The following is a 23609-nucleotide window of genomic DNA, read 5'->3' on the forward strand; positions in this document are numbered from 1 at the left end:
AAAACCTCTCTTTTTTTTAAAAATCAGGTCTTACACCTGTTAGTTTAATTAGTTAAGACTGCAGTAATATGCACAGATTCCTGAGAATAAGCCCTTTAGTAAGATGTACTACACATGTGAGCTCATATCCGCTAGGATTGGCTTATGTTTTACAACAGGGGTATAAATTTACCGAACTTTGGTTCTGGAAACATTAGGTACCATACAGAATTAGCAACTATTCAAAACCTGGACAGAAATAATTGGATATGTGGCTTATTTGAACTAAAAAAAAAACTTATTTTGTCCTTCGGGATACAAAATGCATTTTAGTCCTAAGAAAAAAATTCTAGTAGTAGATTGTATTGACTTTTTGCTTTCGATCCCTTGAAATGATTCTGGATTATTTTGTGGTCTAATTATAAAACTGCTGAAGAACAAAAAGGGATTTTATCAGAGTGGTCTTTGTAAAACTGGATTCACCATATTTCCTTAAGCCACAATGAGGTTTGGTTTGGCTTAGTGTACCCTGGGTGCCTAATTGTTTTGGTGTGTAAAACCATAGTTTATAGTGTAAGTGAATAGCCATATAACTTCAGAACATAGTGGTTTATTTAGCATGTTATGATTAAGCAAACCATCATTCAGCTTTTTATGGGAGCCCAGCCTAAAATTCTTTCTCAAGTAAGTTTATTCCACCACTGGATGGCAGTGACCTGTTAGCATTCCACGAGGCATTGTAGATGTGTCTGTTCCCCAGGAACAAGCTCTTTTGGTGATTTGACTTTTTGTTTGGGGGATTACAGATAATCCTTGATTTATGACCACAAAAATTTCTGTTATTAAGCAAGTGAGTTTCCCCCATTTTATGATCTTTTTTTTTGTCTGGGTTGTTAAGTGATTCACTGCAGTTAAGTGAATCATATGGCCAGTTCCCCTATTGTCTTGCTTGTCAGAAGGCTGGAAAGGTTATAGATCACATGATCACATGATGTTGGGACAGTGCAACTGTCATATGGTTTTCGTGACCACCTTTAAAGCGCTCCATGGCATAGGGCCGGGTTATCTACGGGACCGCCTGCTGCTACCGAATACCTCTCACCGACCCGTGCACTCTCACAGAGAGGGACTCCTCAGGGTGCCGTCAGCGAGGCAATGTCGTCTGGCGACGCCCAGGGGAAGGGCCTTCTCTGTGGGGGCTCCCACCCTCTGGAATGAACTGCCCCCAGGACTTCGTCAGCTTTCGGACCTTCGGACCTTCCGCCGCGAGCTTAAAACATATCTATTTAACTGCGCAGGACTGAGTTAGTTTTTAGTTTGTGATTTTTATCTTGGGTTTTAATTTTAATTTTTATATTTTTAATTAAGGCTTTTGAATAAGTTTTTTAATTGTTTTTAGAATTGTATTTATTGTATTTTTTGTTTTTTAAATGCCTGTAAACCGCCCTGAGTCCTTTGGGAGATAGGGCGGTATATAAATATAAACAATAAATAAATAAATAAATAAATGTACATGCCAGTTTTCTAAGCCCCTGAATTTTGATGGCGTGACTATGGGGATGTCGCAGCAGTCATAAGTGTGAAAAACAGTCATAAATTGTAACTGAATATTACAACTTTTTTCAGGGCTGTTGTAACTATGAATGGTCACTAAACAAATGGTTGCAAGCCAAGGACTACTTCTGTTGATTTAACTGGGATGTCATGGAGTTATATTGTTATGATGGATTTAATCTCTGTGTGCAGCTCGAAGTGGGCTGCTGTGACAATATAAATCAGTTAAATAAATACACACATCATATTTTCTGTTTCATATTTAGCATTCAGCATCCCAGAAAAGTAAAATAGGTTTTGATTTCATTAATACTGAACAAAATACTAATCTAAAAGTCACATTAAATTAGATTTTATCTGGAAACCAATAGCTGCAGATGTCCCTTCTGTTTATTGTCAGAAAGAAAAATGTGAACTCGTATTTTTAATACTACCCTATTCTCCCTGGAGGTTCCTTCCGGAGCTCAAAACAGCTGGAGCTTCCTTGCCTTTCACCCAAATGGGATTCAATTTGCAGGAAAATTAAACTATTGCAAGTGGACTAAACAATCTGGATTTATTTTAAATCACATACAAAGATGCACACATATACATATGTACACTGGCTAAGTTGGCATCAAACCAATCTTGTTTAATCTTAGCTTATAGAAAAACTAAGATGGACTTATATATCACACAATTTTATGGCCACATTTGCCATTTTATTTAACTCCCAATTCGGTTCCATTACAGTATGATGAGTGCAGCTCTAGATTGGTTCACACAACACGAAATCATTCATTTTAACCATGATTCAAAGCATTAACTAAGATTCGTAAATAATAATGATTTGCTGGATTTAAATATTACTTGTCTAAGGACACAAGGGTCCATTCTGACATAACTTCTTTTTTGCTGGAGAACTGAGCCAATTCTAATTTATTTACTATAATTCAATGTCCTTGAAAATGGCAAATATTTGTTACACTGTCTGTAAAACTCATCATGCTTTGATTACCTTGATGATATAGTTAAATATACTATTTGTATTTTAATTGAAACAAGCTGTTCACTTATATTTGTGTTCACTTATATTATCATTTATAATCTCCAGAATTCTGATCAGTGACTAGAATAAAGAACTAAATTACGTGTTGTACCTTATGATTCTGGATGAACGTATCTTTTCTTTTATGTACGCTGAGAGCATATGCACCAAGACAAATTTCTTGTGTGTCCAATCACACTTGGCCAATAAAAAATTCTATTCTATATTCTATTCTGTTCTGTTCTGTTCTATTCTATTCTATGTTACACTTAAATAGCACACTAACCAAAAACCAAACAAATCAAATTATGATTTAATGTGATGTCTGAATCCATTGGGCTTGGAAGCAAGGATCTGATGTGGCTACTAATGATAGAACATACAAAGCTGCGGCAAAGCTAGATTATTTAGCTTAATAAGCTTGGAAATGTTGGGAAATGTATTTCAACATATCTGAAGAAGATCGTGGCAAGGAAGGCTTGATTATGTCAATTGTCAGCAGTTCTAGAAGGAATCTGGAGCTGCCAGGAATTGACTATAGCTCTTTCCCCAAGCAAAAAATATGCAATATTGCCAAGTGATGGATCACTCTCCTGGAAAATCTTTGTTTTGCTTGTTACTTCTATACTTGTCCTCCTGCCATTTGACCATAATCTCTCCCTCTGTTTCCCTGCATCAAAGGAAAGTCAGGTTCTGCCTAGATTTTCTCAGTAGGGAGCAGGAAGAATTTGAAGATATTCTCTCACAGAGATAGAAAGGTAAAATAAGGAGAATAGGATGAAAACAAGGAAGAGGATGCCCAGTATGAAGTTCTGAACCTGAAGAGTATCTGTGGGGATGGCTAAATGTACAGGGAGCTGGCCCCTCTCTTCAGTGCTCCATTTGTGGACAATCTCTAAGCTTTTCTTTTCCCTCTTGCTTCTGGTAATGCTTTTTCTTGAGACATTTCACTACCCATACTAGGTAACATCATCTGTGCAGCACTGATGATGTTACCTACTTTGGGTAATGAAGCAGCTGCAAGAAAACAACCGAATTCAGAGAGCACCAAGGGTTCCTCATTTCAACAAATATTCTCCTCAAATATCCTCCCATTCAAACATCTGCATTACTGAGAAACACTAATATTTGCAGACTTACAGTGTATACAACTCTTTACTTCTTTATGTACTTACATACATTATAGATATGTTGTGTATTGTTTTATAAAAACCCATGCTTTTTTTTCTGCAGAGAATGAGGTTACGTCAAGAAAAAAAAAGTTTAGAGGGTTTTGTTAGATGAGACTGCTTAGTTCTAGTAAAATTTGTAATTGACATTAACTAATGAAAAAGTGTGTGTGTTTTGGCAAGTATTTTTATTCTTTATACTGTATTTTTACTACATACAGGCAGTCTTAGGGTTACAATAGCCATTGAAACTGGGGTTGTCATCGCTAAGCAACGCAGTCTTAAAAAATGTGGAGGCAATTCTGGCATTGACTATGGGAATTTAGCAGGGGATGTTGGAAATTGTGATCATGTGACCATGGGGATGTTGTGATGGACAGAACTCAGAGGGCAAGTTGTAAGTCCTCCTTGTTGTGCATCATTGCAAGGTTAAAATGTCACTAAAGGAGTGTTGATAACCTACGGACCACCTGTAATGTGTTAAATGTTGTACTGGCTAATACTTAAAAAATTATTACCCACTTTAGAAATCAAACATAGTTTTGAAGATGGGGGTACTGGTCAGTGTGGGTTTCAATTTCGGCCGCTACTGGTTCGTTTGTGGGCGTGCGCTCATGTGCGATGCTTCTGCACATGCGCAGAGACATCTAGGCGGGTGGGTGGAGCCTCCCACTGCTGGTGCTACCGGTTCACCCAATTCAGGATGAACTGGTAGCAACCAACCATTGGTACTGGTCCACAAGAACAGCACTAAATTGTCTTTGTGTCTGAATGGGCAGGTTGCAAAAATATTCAGTAACTGGCAGGCCTTGTAGCTGTGGGTCAGAAATGGCTACTGCAACAAGGACCCCTAAAGGACCCAGAAGTCAATCACTGTTGTAAACTATGTGTCCTATTAAGAGCAAAGCAAAGAGGATAGCATAATTCTCCCTTTAATAAGTTTTAAAAATACCTGCACTGAATAAATTAGTTTTTTTGTGTTTCTTAAGGCCAATTGACGGCTGAAAGAAACAGCTAAAAGCAACCCATCCCTTTTTCAGATTAATATATTCAGTGAGATAATATGAACCTGCTGTCAAAGGAGCCTCTAGAACCTTACTGAGCATGTCCAACGGCTAAAATAGATCTTGGAACCCAGCCAGGGGGTAGGAGATCTTTTTTCCTCCCCACTCAACCTCCTGTCTAGATGATAATTCTTTTTTAAGCTTTAAATAGTTTAGCTTTTCTATTTAAGTAACCCCCTTTCCATTGGAAGGGAAGGAATAAAATACATACATATATATATATATATACACACACACACACACCCATTCGCTATGTTTTTACCCCAATATTTCCTTCATGTCCATATGTTTTCACATAGGTTATTTTCTGTTTTCAGAACGAAATCAACATGCTTGTCTTTTCCCCCCCTTTGTTTCAGACGACTTTGGCACATATCATAGCCAGCAGCAGTAAGAAGAATGGAACACGGTTTGTGACACTGTCAGCCACAAGTGCCAAAACCAGTGATGTCCGAGATGTAATTTTCCAAGCCCAAAATGAAAAGAGACTCTGCAAGAGGAAGACTATCCTATTTATAGATGAGATACACCGTTTCAATAAGTCCCAACAGGTATTAATTTTTCTATATGCAGTCAGAATATTAGGGTATTGCAGTGAAGTCCCTAATGTGCTTGAGCAATGGTTTAACTCTGAACGATTGTGATACACCTTTCCTTTATATTGACCATCAATTTATATTTTATATTTAATTTATATTTATATATATTTATATTTATATATATTTATATTTAATTTATATTGACCATCAATTTTGTTGTAAATGTTGTATCTTGATGAACGTATCTTTTCTTTTATGTACACTGAGAGCATATGCACCAAGACAAATTCCTTGTGTGTCCAATAACACTTGGCCAATAAAATTCTATTCTATTCTATTCTATTCTATTCTATTCTATTCTATTCTATTCTTTAGCGGATCTAGAAATCTATTTAGAGAATTGTCCAGTTTTTCTGTATTTGCCTTCTGAAAGCAGAACAAGATGTGAGAGAGTGCCTGGCCCAAGGTCACTTAGTAAGCAGAGCGTTGTGCCAAGGTCTCCCCAGTTCAAGTCTCTTCACTTGATCTATTATATCATGCTGGCATAATGCATGTTTACATCCATTTTGCCTTGAGTTTAGAAACCCATTTTAATTGCCATTAAAAATCAATGCTGATATTGATGCCGATGGCCGTATTAAGATTTAATATTATTACAGTCTGTTTAAAAAGCAAGTTTGGGATTGAGAATTTGGCAACCACTTCCATTTTTAATATACCTTTCTATCCCGCTAGCAAAAAGCAGAAACGTCTTTTCTAGCCAAGGAAGGGACAGTCAGAGCATTACAGCCACCTTTGCCTAGTTTGATTATGAGTAGAAAATGATTTTTGGCTTGTAATATAACTTTTACAATGTTAGTTTCACAACTAAAATATAATGCTAGAACATTATGGAGATGAATTGGTTGATAATGTCATCAAATGATCACCTAGGGAAATTTGAAGACTGGAGATGAATACATATAAAAAATTATATTAAATAATTAAATTATATTAAAATAATTCCATTAAATAGGGAGTGGACTGCAATGAAATTAGGCTATGGTAAAATTTTCAAACATTCACTGTGTTATATATAATATCCAAATGTACCTGGTGCTTTACAGTCTTCGAACAATCCTTTTCAAAATCAAGGAGACTGATTAAGATTTACCATCACACCCTTAATTTCTCCAAAACAGTGAACCTATGTTACAAAAACCTACTTTTCAGTATCCAGCATGATCAAAGTTCTTGTGGCATCATAGAAATGAACCTGGTTACAATGAATGAACCACTTTATTAGATGCGTAGGCACCAAAGCTAAAGTTCTAAGACTCCAGATGCTTTCCACACAAAGTTTTAATTTTTAGCTTGGTGTGGTAATGAGGGCTGAGGTGATTGTTTGCAACACAAACTATTAACAAAGCTGTTACCTTTCTAAGCAGACGAGCTATCAATATACTCACATGGGATGTCTGTAGTTGTCATTGACTGCAACCAATTGTTTGTTTTCCTCCCATGTTCAGGACACTTTTCTTCCTCACGTTGAGTGTGGAACCATAACCCTGATTGGGGCAACAACAGAAAATCCTTCCTTCCAGGTCAATTCAGCACTGCTAAGTCGGTGCCGCGTTATTGTTCTTGAGAAACTCTCTGTTGAAGCAATGGAAGCTATTCTGATGCGAGCTGTCAAGTCCTTAGGGATCCAGGTTCTGAGCCAAGATGAGGAACTCACCAGCTCTATGAATGCCAACAACAGCAAGGGCTCTGAGTAAGTATGCTTTGTAGACTGCAACGTGCAACGTGTTAACGTACACCACCCAAGGAATCCAGTGACAGATTGCCAAAACAGAAGGCAAGAAGAACTTATGGAGCGGGGGTGGGGAGGAAGAATGCAAAAACCAAACTCTTTTAATAGCAAAGGTTGTGTTGAACACGAGTAGTAGAAAACAGCAGTGTAAAGCCAAAGTAAAAAAAAATTGAGCCTAATTTTGTAACATCTGCTTTGGCCATTTTACATTTGACAACAGCTGTGTATTGTCTTTAGGTTTCTAATCTACTTTCTGTGCAGCAGTTTATTGCAAGTTTATCACAATATTCCAAAATGCTGGCCAGTTCAGCTCTCTCTGACTTGTTTTGATTCTGTTGATCAGAATTGCCTTTATATCTTGGGTATTTTATTAAAAGCGAACAGTGAAAAATGACTATCTCCCATAAGGACACATTGCTGATCCTAAGATGCCATCAAACAATTCAAGTGAATGTTTAAAAGCAGTACAAAGTTGTTTTCAGGTAAAAAATATGAAGCCTATCTCATGCTTTCATTTAATATTATTTCAGAAGTTCAGAAGTCTAAGTGCTACATCAGATTGGAAACATAGAAAACAGCTACCTTTAGTAAATTATATACTACAACTTCCTCAGTGTAAAAGCATATTTATTTTGCTTAGTGAAGTAGGGTCAGGCACACAAGGAACTGCTCACAGGTCTCAAATATCTATTCCTAGTTTTAAATGCGAATTTCAGTTCATAGGGCATATTTATATTTAAGTCTCACTGCTTTAGCTAATTCTGCTTCAGCTAATCATTTTACTTGTTTTATAACTTGTAAGTTATCCAGAGTCAACTTGTATGCGTGATAAGCAGCATAAATACTGTATTTAATAAATAAAATAAATTCCTGTTCATTTTGGGGAGCTTAAACCCAGTAATTTTCTCTTGGTCAGTGCCATGGTCAATTAAAGAAAAGAACACAATTAATTTTGTTTCTGCTTGGACTTTGTGCTTGAGGTGGAAAAAGATGAAAGTTTGATTTTAGGTTTTGCTGCTTAGATAGGTTTTCTGTTATAGAAATGGCTGGTACCGTATATATGATTATATAAAAGTAAAAAGTTGAGGTTTTATATTACTACCTTATTTTGCATCAAAAGGAGTCGGAAGTCAGTGTTTTTCTTTTGTCTTTTCCCCTTTGCTCTATAGTTTTTTCTCTTCCCCTTTTCCTCTCCTATTTCCCCATTATTTTAATTTTTCTTTGTACTTCCGTATTTTGTATTTCGAGAAACTAGTAAATATTTTTAAAGTATCATTATCTTCACAGTAGTCAATATGTTAGCTAATGTTAATATTGTGTTCATTAACTCATATAATGAAGCCTTTTGAAAACAATAATTGCCTTTTATTCAGTTTTTCTAAAATAATTAAGAAAAACGATATGCTTCTGACTAGACTTCATGATTTAGGGGAACAGAGGCGTTTTGTCTTCTTATTTAGGATATTGCATTTGTAACATTTTCACGTGGCAGCAGGATATAAACTGTGGGTTATGGGGCGGAAAAGAAGTAACATAATGTCACAGCTGTGATCACAACGACTCTTTGGCTGAGGTTGGAGGCTTTTGTTTCTGAATGGAATGTAGATAGTAGAAACTATTTTCTTCCTCCTCCTGTTCAGGGTTTTATGTTTCACTATCCATTTTGTGCATGTGTGTATTTCTGGGCCTATGCTAAATAAATATAATTTTAAGTTGGCCGTGCCAAGGCTTCAAGCTTTAGGATTGGTGACCCTTTGTTACTAGATTACGGCGGTCTCCCAATTAGAGTTCAGTGTAGAAGGTACACATTTTCCCCATGTCGTTTCTCAAAAGAAAGAGAAACTTGTTGCTGCTGTGACAACAAGCATCACAAGCGTCAAACTGACGAGACCAGCATGCTTTATGTCCCATGTGGTGGCGCAGTGATTAGAAAGCAGTATTGCAGGCTAACTCTGCCAACCGCCAGCAGTTTGATCCTGACCGGCTTAAGGTTGACTCAGCCTTCCATCTTTCTGAGGTGGGTAAAATGAGGACTCAGATTGTTGGGGGCAATATGCTGACACTGTAAACCACTTAAGAGAGGGTTGTAAAGCACTATGAAGTGGTATATAAGTCTAAGTGCTACTGCTATGCATATTTATGTTATCCCAGCTCCACCAGTTGGGTAAACATGAATAAGCTGAAGCATGGAAAGGTTAACACTCTTACTCAAGGTTATATAATCAGTAAAAGAAAGTGGTTAAAAAAAAAAAAGCAGAAGCCTTGAAAAGTACTGTCTCTATCATGAGTGTCCAAACTTTTGGCTTGCCTGGGCCGCAATGTTAAAAACACTGGAGTTTTTTAAGATGAGGTTGGACAACCATTTGTCTAAAATAGTATAGAGTTAGGCTAGAAGACTTCCAAGGTCCCTTCCAATTCTGTTATTCTGCATTGAATGAAGAGGAATTGCCTTGGGACGCATATAAAATATATAGTTTTATAATATTAAACCACATAATGTTAAAAGTTTACAATCTTGGAGGACCACATTAGTAGCTGTCCAGGACCGCACATGGTCCATAGGCTGTGAGTTGGACACCCGGAGTCTGTATGATAAAGCAGCTGTATCATATGGCTTCATTGCACAATTCTGTAGTATTTTAAAGTCTATCATATTATAGGATATAATATTATATCATGTTATTATCATATCCTATTAGATTATGTGTTTAGCTGACAAGGTTTACATTTGAAGGGCTTTTTGAACTAATACTTGGCCTTCAAGCATCACAGCAGCATGTTGGAATGAAGTTATGGAAAGTTGGCAGCTGTACCATTGCTATTATATCCAAAGGAGTCCTCATTTGTAGTCACGGTACATTACTGTAAGGTACATAATGTTGGCTGCATGTAATACCAAATCATTTATTTTTTTTTTGCAAATTTCACAGTGTATTCTCTTGGCTCTTGTAAATAGATGAAATGGTCTTCCAGGAGTTTTCGTATTCTTCTAAATGTTAATTTTATTGTGGTTTAAACTTTGCTGGTGATGCATTGGGATCTGGCAAGCCCTGCCCCACCCCCTTGTAGCCTACCAGAAGACTTTAAAAAAACTGTTTCTTCTCTCAGGCATTGGAATACGGTGAGATGGGATCACAGCAATTACAATTATGGATCAGTTAGGGAGTGTTGCTTGGGGCACCAGCATTTTTGTTTTGGGTTTTTTTTGTGTGTATTAGTTTTACTATTCAGATGGGTTTTATTTTATTAGCCGCCCAGAGTTGTGGTGTATAAGATAGGCAGCTAGTGAGACAGATAGACCACATTTAATAACAATCAAATAACTCAGCAGTATTCAGTGTATTTATTCATTGCCTACCCTTTAACAGTGTCATTTTATTATTATCTGGATTTATATTATAAACAGCCATAGCCTGGTTTGACTGGGAAAATTAATTAAAAATGCAAAAAATACAAAAATAATACATGGCCAGAAGTTAGAAGTTCTGAAGGCTTAGAAGTTAGTTAGACTTCTAAGCCTTCAGAGAAGACTAACGTAAGTATCCAGTCTGCAATATGAAATTTAGGAATTTGTGTGGTGTAAGCATCCAACTCGCATATGGTTGTACCCATAAGATGCAACACTTGCCTGCAATGTATACATCACAATCAACATTGACTTTGTAGTGGATATCAACATTGTAGTGGATATCTAACTTTGTAGTGGATATCTTTGTAGTGGATATATTTACGGGACCGCCTACTGCCATCGACTACCTCTCACCGACCCGTGCACTCTCACAGAGAGGGACTCCTTAGGGTGCCGTCCGCCAAACAATGTCGGTTGGCGGCCCCCAGGGGAAGGGCCTTCTCTGTGGGGGCTCCCACCCTCTGGAATGAATTTCCCCCAGGACTTCGTCAACTTCCTGACCTTCGAACCTTTCGCCGCGAGCTGAAGACATATTTATTCATCTGCGCGGGACTGGCATAGGATTTTAGATTCATCTGGTTTTAATTTTTAGTGGGTTTTATCGTTTTAAAAATATCGTAATTCGGGCCAAATTGAATAAGTTTTTTAACTATTATTTTATTTTGTATTTATATTGTTGTTCTTTTTATCTGGCTGTAAACTGCCCTGAGTCCTTCGGGAGAAGGGCGGTATAAAAATTTGATTAAATAAATAAATCTCAGAATATAAGATGGGATAGAAAAAAATTAGAGGCAGAGAGGTTACATACGTTAAAGAAGTCTTCAATTAAACAAAACAGACACAGACTTCAGAGGATAATTAGAACTGCAGAAAAAACAATGGCTACCAACCTGCCTTCCATTGAAGACCTGTATACTGCACGAATCAAAAAGAGGGCTGTGAAAATATTTACAGATCCCTCACATCCTGGACATAAACTGTTTCAACTCAAAATGACGCTATAGAGCACTGCATACCAGAACAACTAGACACAAGAACAGTTTTTTCCCAAACGCCATCATTCTGCTAAACAAATAGCAGGCAACGCTGTCAAACTATTTACTAAATCTGCACTACTATTAATCTTCTCATCATTCCCATCACCCATCTCCTTCCACTTATGAATGTAACTTTATTGCTTGTATCCTTACGATTTATACTGATATTGATTGTTTCCTGATTGCTTATTTGTAGCTTATGACTATCATTAAGTGTTGTATCATTAAGTGTTAAATTTGTACCCTATGTTATTCAGTCAGACTATCATTCAGTGTTGTAAGTGTTGTATCTTGATGAAGGTATCTTTTCTTTTATGTACACTAAGAGCATATGCACCAAGACAAATTCCTTGGCCAATAAAAAATTCTATCTATCTATCTTAATAACGAAAAGAATCAGACTTGACAAAGGAGACAGAAATAATGCAATATTTTTGTAGGTAGCTAGGGTGTTAAAATATGCTTCAAAGTCTTTGTTCTTGGGCAATTCACAATGAGATATGTTTTTTTGTATGTCTTAATGAGGTCAATCTGCAAATTAGTTATATACAAAGAACGGAAACTATAACAGGAAAAATCATTTATACAGAGGAAGGACTAAGTTCTACTGAACTATAGCTCAAATTTCAGAGTGGGCCTAAATATGTTTATTTTTATGTTAAGCTCTTCTGTAAGGATTTGATCATAAAGCTCTGTGGTTGATTTTTTTGCAGTAATTGTTTTGTAGGGCCGAGCTATACCTGTCCATGGTAGGCATCTGTTTTCAGCACAGGCCTCCTCTAGACAATCAGAAATACTCCATGTTTTATCTCCTGAAGCTCCTTCCTCCTAGCTAGTTTCTGAATTCAAACAGGAGAAACGATGTTAACAAGAAAACGGTAACAATGGTAGGCACAGAAAGAGCATGGCATTCAACTCTTTTGCAATAAAAATCATCACTCTTCTTCATCTGATCTTCGGACCTTCCGTCGTGAGCTCAAAACACACTTATTTATTCAAGCGGGACTGGCATAATAGTGTTGAATTTTAAATTTGGGGTTTTGCTAATATCTTAAAATTTTAAAATCTAAATTTTTAATTATCAGCCTTTTATAATTTGCTATGTTTTAAATGTTGTTTTAATTGTGTATATTTTGTGTTTTACTTTTGGCTGTACACCGCCCTGAGTCCTTCGGGAGAAGGGCGGTATAAAAATTTAATAAATAATAATAATAATAATAAATAATCTATTTGCTGTCAAAATATTGTGAAAACCCTGGGCCAATCATTATCTGAATGAATCACTGCAGTTGTTAAATTGGTCACACGGTTGTTATGTGAATTTGGTTTCCCCATTGGCTTTGCTTGTGTAAAAGCTGTAAAAAGTGATCACATGACCCCGGGACACGGCGACTGTCATAAATGTGAGTCAGTTGTCAAGCATCTAAATATAAATCTCATGACCATGGAGATGCTGCAATGGTCATCAATGTGAAAAATGGTCATTAGTCATTTTTTTCAGTGCCATTGTAACTTTGAATGGTTATTAGAATAGAATAGAATAGAATTTATTGGCCAAGTGTGATTGGACACACAAGGAATTTGTCTTGGTGCATATGCTCTCAGTGTACATAAAAGAAAAGATACGTTCATCAAGGTACAACATTTACAACACAATTGATGGTCAATATATCAATATAAATCATAAGGATTGCCAGTGAACTGCTGTAAGTTAAAGACTACCTGTACTATCCTGTTTCCCCAAAAATAAGACATCCCCTGATAATAAGCCCAATCGAGCTTTTGAGTGCATGCGTTAAAATAAGCCTCCCCCCGAAAATATTTAAACACAGAGCTGGAAATCAGGTAAGATGGCAAGAGGAGCCCCATCTAGCTCCATGTGCCCCAAAATAATAAAACCTCCCCAAAAATAAGGCTAAACACTTATTTCCAGGTTCAAAAAAAATATAAGACAGGGTCTTATCTTCAGGGAAACACATTAGCATAAAATGGTGCTACACACTAAAGGTAAGCACTACAAACTACAGATAATTATTTATATTGCTCAGCAGTATGTGAAGACAGATATAAATAACCATTACTTCTGTGGCAATCATTGATGTGTCTTTATTCATTGAAAATTTTATTCCTTTAGGCGAATATTGGTGCATCAGCTGTGTTTTTCCTACCGGTATCCTTTTAGTTGACATTCCACTTGGAGGTCAGCCAGTGCTAGGTCCTAGAGTGTCTTCTCTGTCTTCTCTGTATATTTTTGTCTCTAGGTATCACTGTTTACAGGGTACAAACATTAAGACTTGATGTTCAAGATGTCCTGTGTTTAATTTTGGAAACTGGCAAAAATACGCAATTGTGCAATTGTGAAAGCCGAGAGTGGGGAAAATCTCAATGGAAATTGGGAACTAGATTAGATTAATACAATTAGCAATTGTTATTCGCATAGGTAGGAAGAGCTGAAGTAGAGTTTTAAATGATAATAAAGCTTCATATTTATGTTAGGTTTGTTGAGAAAGTCCTTTGAGTTTTAAATTTTTTGGAATGTCGTGTCCCATAGGGTTACGTTATATCTTATTTATTTTTAACAAGCATTGTGTAGTGGGGAATCAGAAATTTATATATTTATATTATCGTATCCAAATGATGAGCAGCTTTTCTTTTAGAGGGACCTGGGAAATGGTGAGATTGAGATCAACAAGGTAACATCTATAGGATAGCATGGAAGCAATTAGATCAGGGGTGTCAAACTCGCATCGTCACGACAGCATCATGTGATGTATCGGGACTTTCCCCCCCTTCGCTAAACTGGGCATGGGCGTGGCCAATGTGTGTTGCATCAGGCTCCAAGGCGGCGAGTTTGACAGCCCTACTTTAGATTGTGTTGCCTTTATACCTGTAGTAAAGATGTATCTGGTGGTGCCTTGCTTTTCTTTTTATTATGTATGTTGATATTTTTACAAATTTTTCTACAGAACATAAACGAGATAAGAAAATACAACTAGGTGAGCTAAATCTAATTTATTGTAAGGTACATTAACAAAATCTTGCAAATCTGGAAGTACAAAGCTTGCCCCTACCTCTTTTGACTGCTTGATCCAATAGAGGGGTCCTTCCTAAATTTGTTTCTCTGGCCATTAAGCCACTGGTGGTTTCTGCTTCCTCAATATCATTCCCAAATTCCATTACATCACGCCCATCAAAAAGAAGCATTAAAATTCAGAGGCTAAGCTTTTTCTTTTCTATGAATAACTTCGCAGATTTATTCCTTATATCTCCATTTAAAAGTATCTCCATTAGTGACTTCCAAAAGAGTTTGATATTGCCTTCTACAGTTGCTCATAATTCCTAATCCTCCAAGCTCTCCCAGCTGTCTGTCTCTTCTTGATTAACCAAAGTTGTAGCCACTAATGTTCCTGTAAGGTTCAAGAGCCATAAAATTATCTTTTCCAGATCCATAGAAGGCAACTCAGTGCAAAACCCGGAACATCAATACAAAAACTTGAAAAATAATTTTGCCAATGAGTGTGGTTACTATTTTACGGTTGCATATGCATTTTGAGTTCAGACCAAAGAGATGGAGATCTCTTTTGGTTTTGTTTATTATTTTGCAAGAACTTTTAAGTTCAAACTTTTAACTGACTCATTTCTTTTTAAAAAATTGGCTTTAATTTCAGACGAGCACTGTGACCTGATCTGTACTTGCTCAGCTCACTTTGCCTTTAAAAATAACCTTTTAGTCAGCTTCAGCTCATTTACAAACTTAGTGGCATCTATGAGATAGCAAATGGACTGCAGCCTAATAAACTGCAGAAGCTATATGAAGCAAGTAGAAAAATTCATTCCGGCAAAGTGCTTTTGTGCTTAATACCATGGGAGTTGTTATATTTTTTCCTAAATCACATGGAAGATACTGCATAAGAGGGCTGTTTCACTAAGCTTGATAGTCAGCGAAGACCATAAATATATCTGAATTGAAAGTAAAATAAGAAGCAGCTATTATATAATATTCCTTGGCCAGCCATGATTTAAAGCTATTTTATATATTGTCAGGGATGAGAAAAGTGGATTATTTATTTATTTATTATTTAGATTTTTATACCGCCCTTCTCCCGAAGGACTCAGGGTGGTGTACAGCCAGATTAAGACAGTGCAATATACAAATTAAAACAACAGTTAAAATAACATATTATATAGTTGGCCGAAAATTAAAACCGTCAAATTTGACCCCAAAAAATAAAATACCCCAGTTAAAATTATTAAAATTCAAAATATTTAAAAATTTAAAAGTTAAGCCAGTCCCGCTTGAATAAACAAGTACGTTTTCAATTCACGGCGAAAGGTCCGAAGGTCAGGTAGTTGACGCAAACCAGGGGGAAGTTCGTTCCAGAGGGTAGGTGCTCCTACAGAGAAGGCCCTTCCCCTGGGGGCCACCAGCCGACATTGCTTGGCGGACGGCACCCTGAGAAGACCCTCTCTGTGTGAGCGTACAGGTCGGTGGGAGGCATAAGGTAACAGCAGGTGGTCCCATAAGTACCCGGGCCCTAAGCCATGGAGCGCTTTAAAGGTGGTAACCAATACCTTGAAGCGCACCCGAAAGACCACAGGTAGCCAGTGCAGACTGCGCAGGAGCGGTGTTACCCGGGAGCAACGTGTGGCTCCCTCAATCACCCGCGCAGCTGCATTCTGGACTAACTGAAGCCTCCGAGTGCACTTCAGGGGTAGCCCCATGTAGAGAGCATTGCAATAATCCAGACGAGAGGTGACAAGAGCGTGAGTGACCGTGCATAAGGCATCCCGGTCAAGAAAGGGGCGCAACTGGCAGACCAGGCGAACCTGGTAAAAGGCTCTCCTGGAGACGGCTGCCAACTGATCTTCGAACGACAGCCGTCCATCCAGAACGCCCAAGTTGCGCACCCTTTCTGTTGGGGCCAATGACTCGCCCCCAACAGTCAGCCGCGGTTGCAGCTGACTGTACCGGGGTGCCGGCATCCACAGCCACTCCGTCTTGGATGGATTGAGCCTGAGTCTGTTTCTCCCCATCCAGACCCGTACGGCTTCCAGGCACCGGGACAGCACTTCCTTCTGCCTTACCTAGGCAAGGAAGGAAGCAATCTTTTTTTTAAAAGAAGAAATCCAAGAATTTTTTTTTTTTAAAAGGGAAGATACCTGGTCAAATAGATATAAGGTGACATCATCAAAGAATGTTACTGCTTTTTTCCCATTCTTCTGAAAGGCGTCGGTCGAGTGGTTCTCCTGGGGTTGCTTTGGCCGTTTCAGCAAGCTTCTTAGGTGCTTCCCATCACTTCCATCGCTGATGATCTCCGGCACAGGGTGCACCATAATGTCATCATCGCTGTCCGAGCTAAGCCCTTGGAGGTGGAAACTCTTCATATCGTCCTCAGAATCGTCGCTGTTCCCATCTTCCTCGTCGGCATCCTCTTCGTCTAAGGAGAGCTCCAGCATCCCAGAAACATCAAGCTTCCCGAGGTACCTTCCTTCGATGTCTGGTTCTTTCAACTTATGGCCTTCAAGCTGGCCCAATATGGATTTCTCAAAGAGTTCGGGAGCACCGTACAAGGCGGGGGTCAGCTTCAGATCGCCCCGGGGGAAAAAATCCGCCGTACTGGTGCCTGTGCAAGATACACTTTTGGGAAAATCCTCATATATTTCGTCTTCATCTGTATGTTCTAGGCCAGGGACAAGGGGCGGTGGCGTTGTACGTTCGGATTTATGAAGCCAATCCTGCTTTGTTTCGTCGGACTCGTCTTCTCCTCCTCCTTTCACGTCCAGTTGGGAAGTCAAGTCATTGATGAACTGATAATTGGCTATTTCGCCACCCCTCGAAGTGTTTTTTGTATTCCCAGCATTTTCCATTTCAAAGGAATCGGCGTGGTCCAGCTCTTAGTTACTGATAATTTAGCATATTCCTGTCAAACACAGAAATATCAGTAGTGATATGAAGTATTGTCTTTACCTGGCATAGGAGAAAAGATATGTGAAATTATACTAGGTGTTTTGGCTATTCTGCAGAATGACTCAGATCTTCAGGGAGCTGGATCTTCTTATGAGAAAATATAGTTATCTTCTGGCAAATATTGTGCGTTGCCAGATGACATGCAGCTTATATTTAATACAATTATTTGTATTTGAGAATAGAAACACAAATATCTTTATAAACACAAATACCTTTGATAATACGACGATGAAATATAAATGTTCTAAATTAGGTGGCTTACAAATAACAATTTTAAAATTACACACACATATGTATATATGCTTAGCTAGTCATGTACGACTAGCCTTGTGGTGCGACCGTAACAATCTGGAACTGAACACACTCAAAACTGTAGAAATGGTGGTAGACTTTAGGAGAAACCCTTCCATACTTCCACCTCTCACAATACTTAACAACAGTATCAACAGTAGAAACCTTCAAATTTCTAGGTTCTATCATATCGCAAGATCTAAAATGGACAGCTAACATCAATAATATCATCAAAAAAGGACAACAAAGACTGTTCTTTCTGCGCCAACTCAGAAAGCTCAAACTGCCCAAGGAGCTACTGATCCAGTTCTACAGAGGAATTATTGAGTCTGTCATTTGCACCTCTATAACTGTCTGGTTCGGTTCTGCAACCCAACAAGAAAGACACAGACTTCAGAGGATAATTAGAACTGCAGAAATAATAATTGCTACCAACCTGCCTTCCATTGAGGACCTGTATACTGCACGAATCAAGAAGAGGGCTGTGAAAATATTTACAGATCCCTCACATCCTGGACATAAACTGTTTCAGCTCCTACCATCAAAATGACGCTATAGAGCACTGCACACCAGAACAACTAGACACAAGAACAGTTTTTTCCCGAAGGCCATCACTCTGCTAAAGAAATAATTCCCTCAACACTGTCAAACTATTTACTAAATCTACACTATTAATCTTCTCATCGTTTTCATCACCAATCTCTTTCCACTTATGACTGTATGACTGTAACTTTTTGTTGCTATCATTAAGGGTTAAATTGCAACCTATGACCATCATTTGTGTTGTAAATGTTGTACCTTTGATGTATTTTTTTTCATTTTCTTTTATGTACACTGAGAGCATATGCACCAAAACAAATTCCTTGTGTGTCCAATCACACTTGGCCAATAAATTCAATTCTATTCTATTCTATTCTATTCTATTCTATTCTATTCTATTCTATTCTATTCTATTCTACACACATCAAGGGATCCTTCTCATAGAGCACATGGTTCCTGTTTTATTTTGGAAGAGGAACAATCCTGCTGGAGCAGGTTTTCTAATCTTTATCTACTTGCTCCCCACAATACATTTGGTGGAAGATACTCCTGTGTATGTGATAAATAAGAGCAGGGTTTGCAGATAAAGCTGTGGATTTATGCCTCTTGTAGGCTTCAATCCTGCAGAGAAAGAGATTAGTGCAGAATGTTCACATATGCAGTTGTTCCCCCAAATCTGCATCTGATGTAATAGAGTCAAATATAGATTCGAATTTTTGGTTGTCCTTTTCATATTATATTCACTAGAAAGATAACTGCCGGTAGTTGTTTCTACAGAACTAATGAACTAAGTATGTTAAACTGACACATATTGAAGAGAAGGAAAAATACTAAAAAAGAAGAAGAAAGCGAAATCAGAGCTGAAATAATAAACAGATGTGTACTAAAATGGGGGAAAATCATTCAAACGATAATTGGATAGCAAAAGGTTTTGTCATCATACAGCATAAAGTGACAGCATAGTATATAAGACTCGACAAAGGCTGTTCTGTCTTAATGTATGGCAAGTTGTAGTGACTGCTGAGTGAACCCAGGAAAAGTAGCAGCTGTTTTAAGGAATTACAAACTATATGAGGGCTTCCCACTTCCTCCAGAGCGCTTTTTGCCTTTGAATTCAAAGCTCTTCACAGCCCTAGAATATTCCTGCTATTTTATCATTGTACTTCTTGTGTGATAAGCCACCTAGGAAGCGGCCATTTTATAAAGAACTGAACATAGGTAGTCCTTGGTTAACAAATACAATTGGGACTAGAAATTCCATCACTAAGCAACACGGCTCTTAAATGAAAATGATTGGCTTTACGACCTCACTTCCACCACGGTCATTAAGCAAATCACCCATGGATGCTAAACGTTAAATGAGACATCAAGTGGCTGAGACTTGCAATTTTACTGCCAGTTTCTCCAAAGATTCTGTGATGGTCATAAATGCTGTCTGGTTGAGGAGCATCATGACAGTCCAGCAGGCATAAGTGCAAGGATTAGTTGTCAAGTTACTTTTTCAGCACTGTTATAACTTCAAATGGTCAGCAAACAGGGTAGTTGGTAAGTGAGGATTACCTGTAAATAGAATGTAAGAATAGACTTAAGAATGGAGTTACCCTGTGGTAAGATGAGCAGATAATAAATTTTAGAAATTAAATAAATAAATAGACTGCTTGTCCATTCAAAGACTTATTCATGTATAGAGTTGGGATTTTTTTCTGGTAAAATATTATGTGATGAGGTAATTTTCTGTTCCTAAAGGCATTTCTAGAAGGGGTGAAAATAAAAAAGGGGGGAACAGAAGCAAGAACAACAATACCAGTTTTAAATAGCTAATTTTATTTTTTATTTATTTGATTTGCATCGTCCATTCAATTTGTGCAACACAAGATGGTATACAATACCTATTTCCTCCTTCCTCCTATTTTCCCCACAACAACTCTGTTGTGGAGGGGAGGTTGGTTTGAGACAAAGTGACTGACACAAAGTCCTCCAAATGGCTTCCACGCCTAGAACTCAAAGGTTCTGGGTTTGTATTCCAGCACCAGAACCATTACATCAAACTGGTGTGGATGCTGCATCCCAACCAACAGCTGTAGTTGCTTGTGGTCCGTTGACATTCTTCCACATGTGAATTGCAGATCTTCTGGCAATCCTGGGTTCATTTGCAGTGGCAGCACTAAAGATGCTATCCCTGTCATGGGATTAGATCTGGTGCTGCTCTGAATAACAGTGGCTTTGTCTGCAATCCATCTAGCAAAAAATTCATAGCAGCCTGGAAAAGAGTCCTTACCATTACTGAGAAAAGATCGGAAAGTCTTAAACAAGGCCACTAGATGGCAGTCTACAAACACAGTAAGAATGGAGAGATATTGACACTGCTTCCTTTACCACCAAAATGTAATCTGAACAGGGACTCCTACTTGTGTTTGTTCATATTCACGGCTAGGCTTTCACCAGTGTTGCTCTAAGTATGTCTTCTGTTGCTTCACCTCCCATAGCTCCTTAGTTAATCAAGGAGCATTCCCGGATCAGCATCCAGTGAGAGGCTGTTTGGCACGACTCTGTTGCCTTTGCTAGTATCTGTTGCCTTTGCCAGTATCTCTGTATTCTAGAATAGAATAGAATTTTATTGGCCAAGTGTGATTGGACACACAAGGAATTTGTCTTGGTGCATATGCTCTCAGTGTACATAAAAGAAAAGATACGTTCATCAAGGTACAACATTTACAACACAATTGATGGTCAATATATCAATATAAATCATAAGGATTGCCAGCAACAAGTTATAGTCATACAGTCATAAGTGGAAAGAGATTGGTGATGGGAACTATGAAACGATTAATAGTAGTGCAGATTCAGTAAATAGTCTGACAGTATTGAGGGAATTATTTGTTTAGTAGGGTGATGGCCTTCGGGGAAAAACTGTTCTTGTGTCTAGTTGTTCTGGTGTGCAGTGCTCTATAGCGTCGTTTTGAGGGTAGGAGTTGAAACAGTTTATGTCCAGGATGCGAGGGATCTGCAAATATTTTCACGGCCCTCTTCTTGATTCGTGCAGTATACAGGTCCTCAATGGAAGGCAGGTTGGTAGCAATTATTTTTTCTGCAGTTCTAATTATCCTCTGAAGTCTGTGTTTTTCTTGTTGGGTTGCAGAACCGAACCAGACAGTTATAGAGGTACAAATGACAGACTCAATAATTCCTCTGTAGAACTGGATCAGCAGCTCCTTGGGCAGTTTGAGCTTACTGAGTTGGCGCAGAAAGAACATTCTTTGTTGTCCTTTTTTAATGATGTTTCTGATGTTAGCTGTCCATTTGAGATCTTGCGATATGATAGAACCTAGAAATTTGAAGGTTTCTACTGTTGATACTGTGTTGTCAAGTATTGTGAGAGGTGGAAGTATGGAAGTATAGAAACCATTTCTACGGTTTTGAGTGTGTTCAGTTCCAGATTGTTTTGGTTGCACCACAAGGCTAGTCGTTCGACCTCTCGTCTAGAAAGCTACTGGGCACTTGAGCTGCCTAGCAGATTGTTGGAAAAATCCCAAGTGCCCAATCAAAACACACAAGATCCAGAAGGCAGCTGGCACAGCCCTTCTTAATTAGTTCTTCCTTGCAGAGGTCAGTATTGCTCATTAGTCTCATCGTGACCAGTAAATGCTATGATCATGACAAAGGATACTTCAACTTCAGATCCCGCTACAAGCATGTACAACCTTGGAATCTTTACAAAACGTATAAATTTTATTTGCTGCCATTGAAAATCATCATTTTAGGATGATTTTAAAATTTCCTTGATAGTCAGTTTTGATTTTGAACGATTTAATGATTTGTTTCATTTTAAAACAAGAGAACATGGTTATTAGGTGGCATCATTTACACTTATTTACACTTATCTTGTTTGTTATCAAATGACAAAGAAGGACTCCGAAGAATGTTTAACATCACCACAGTATATATATATTTAACATTATAATGTCAAAACCAAGGAGACAGATGACATATTCTTTGTAAAGCCTCTGTGATATTTGGAATAATTTCATGAGGATAAAACCATGGTCTATTTCACTCTCAGTGTCCAAGCTAAAGAAAGGTGGCTTTGTGAACAAACAATGTGTAATGAACTCAGATGTTCCATCCTGATGAGAAGTAATGTGTTAACGTTTTTTATTTCAGGTTATGTCTATGCATTGAAAGAAGAGCAATAAACACTCTTGCCTATCTTTGTGATGGTGATGCAAGGACTGGGTTAAATGGGCTCCAGATGGCCGTCCAGGCAAGATTAACCAACCCCTCCCATCAGAATTACAACCATGAGGGTTCTGCTAAACGAGTGGTCATTACAGAAGATCATGTGAAGGAAGGACTGCAGCGATCCCACATTTTGTATGACCGAGCTGGTGAGTGTCAAATATAACAGCCCTTATGCCAGTATTGGGAAGGATACCTGAGTTAGCCGTGCACTTCTGTAGAATGGCTTTTGTATATATTTTCTCTGTCAAGAGAATCATAACTTCATGAAAATGTCCCTCTTATCACTGGATGGTGAACTAAGTTTAGAGACAATACAAAATATAAATGAGCATTAAATAATTATGCAATCCTGAATATTGTAATGTTCTGTGTCACCAATACAATATAATGTAAAACGTAATGTCCCACAAGAAACAGCTTGAAGCTGGGAACAAAAAACTTGCAGCTGTGCCTTTGCCCCCTTTCTTCTTTGAAGAAAGCAACTTTTATCTCTCTTTAAAGGTAATACTCTGTTTCCCTGAAAATAAGACCTCCTCAGATAATAAATCCAATTGGGCTTTTGAGTGAAGGGGCTCTAAAATAAGCCACTTCAAAAATAAGCCCTCTCCAAAAATATTTAACTGCATGCGCAGCTAGTCCCCGTCATTTCCTCTGGTTAGGGTTAGGGAGACAGAGCTGGAAATCAGGTAAGATGGCAAGAGGAGCCCCGTCTTGCTCCATGCACCCCAAAATAATAAGACCACCTCGAAAATAAGGCCAACCACTTATTTCAGGGTTAAAAAAATATAAGAGGGGGTCTTATTTTCAGGAAAACATGTAGTCCCAAATTTTGGGGGGCAATATGCTGACTCTGTAAACTGCTTAGAGAGTTCTGTAAAGCACTGTGAAGCGGTATATAAGTGCTATTTCTATTACTAATACAGGTATGTTGAAATTAATATATGCCTTGGAAAAATAGGCATTTCAATTGCAGTGCCTCTGCAACGCAGATGCATTGAATG

At 38.1% G+C, this 23609-nt stretch overlaps 1 protein-coding gene across 1 annotated transcript in view; it reads left to right on the plus strand.

Moving 5' to 3' along the window:
• The window catches only part of WRNIP1 (WRN helicase interacting protein 1), a 45411-nt gene that overhangs the window by 14336 nt on the left and 7466 nt on the right, over positions 1-23609 (plus strand). The window contains exons 2-4 of the mRNA XM_058175222.1: positions 5153-5344; positions 6841-7085; positions 22531-22754. Of these exons, the coding sequence (XP_058031205.1) occupies positions 5153-5344; positions 6841-7085; positions 22531-22754 (661 nt within the window). The remainder of the gene's footprint in view (positions 1-5152; positions 5345-6840; positions 7086-22530; positions 22755-23609) is intronic.

The sequence above is a fragment of the Ahaetulla prasina genome, chromosome 3, assembly GCF_028640845.1.
Source record: "Ahaetulla prasina isolate Xishuangbanna chromosome 3, ASM2864084v1, whole genome shotgun sequence".
Taxonomy (NCBI): Eukaryota; Metazoa; Chordata; class Lepidosauria; order Squamata; family Colubridae; genus Ahaetulla; species Ahaetulla prasina.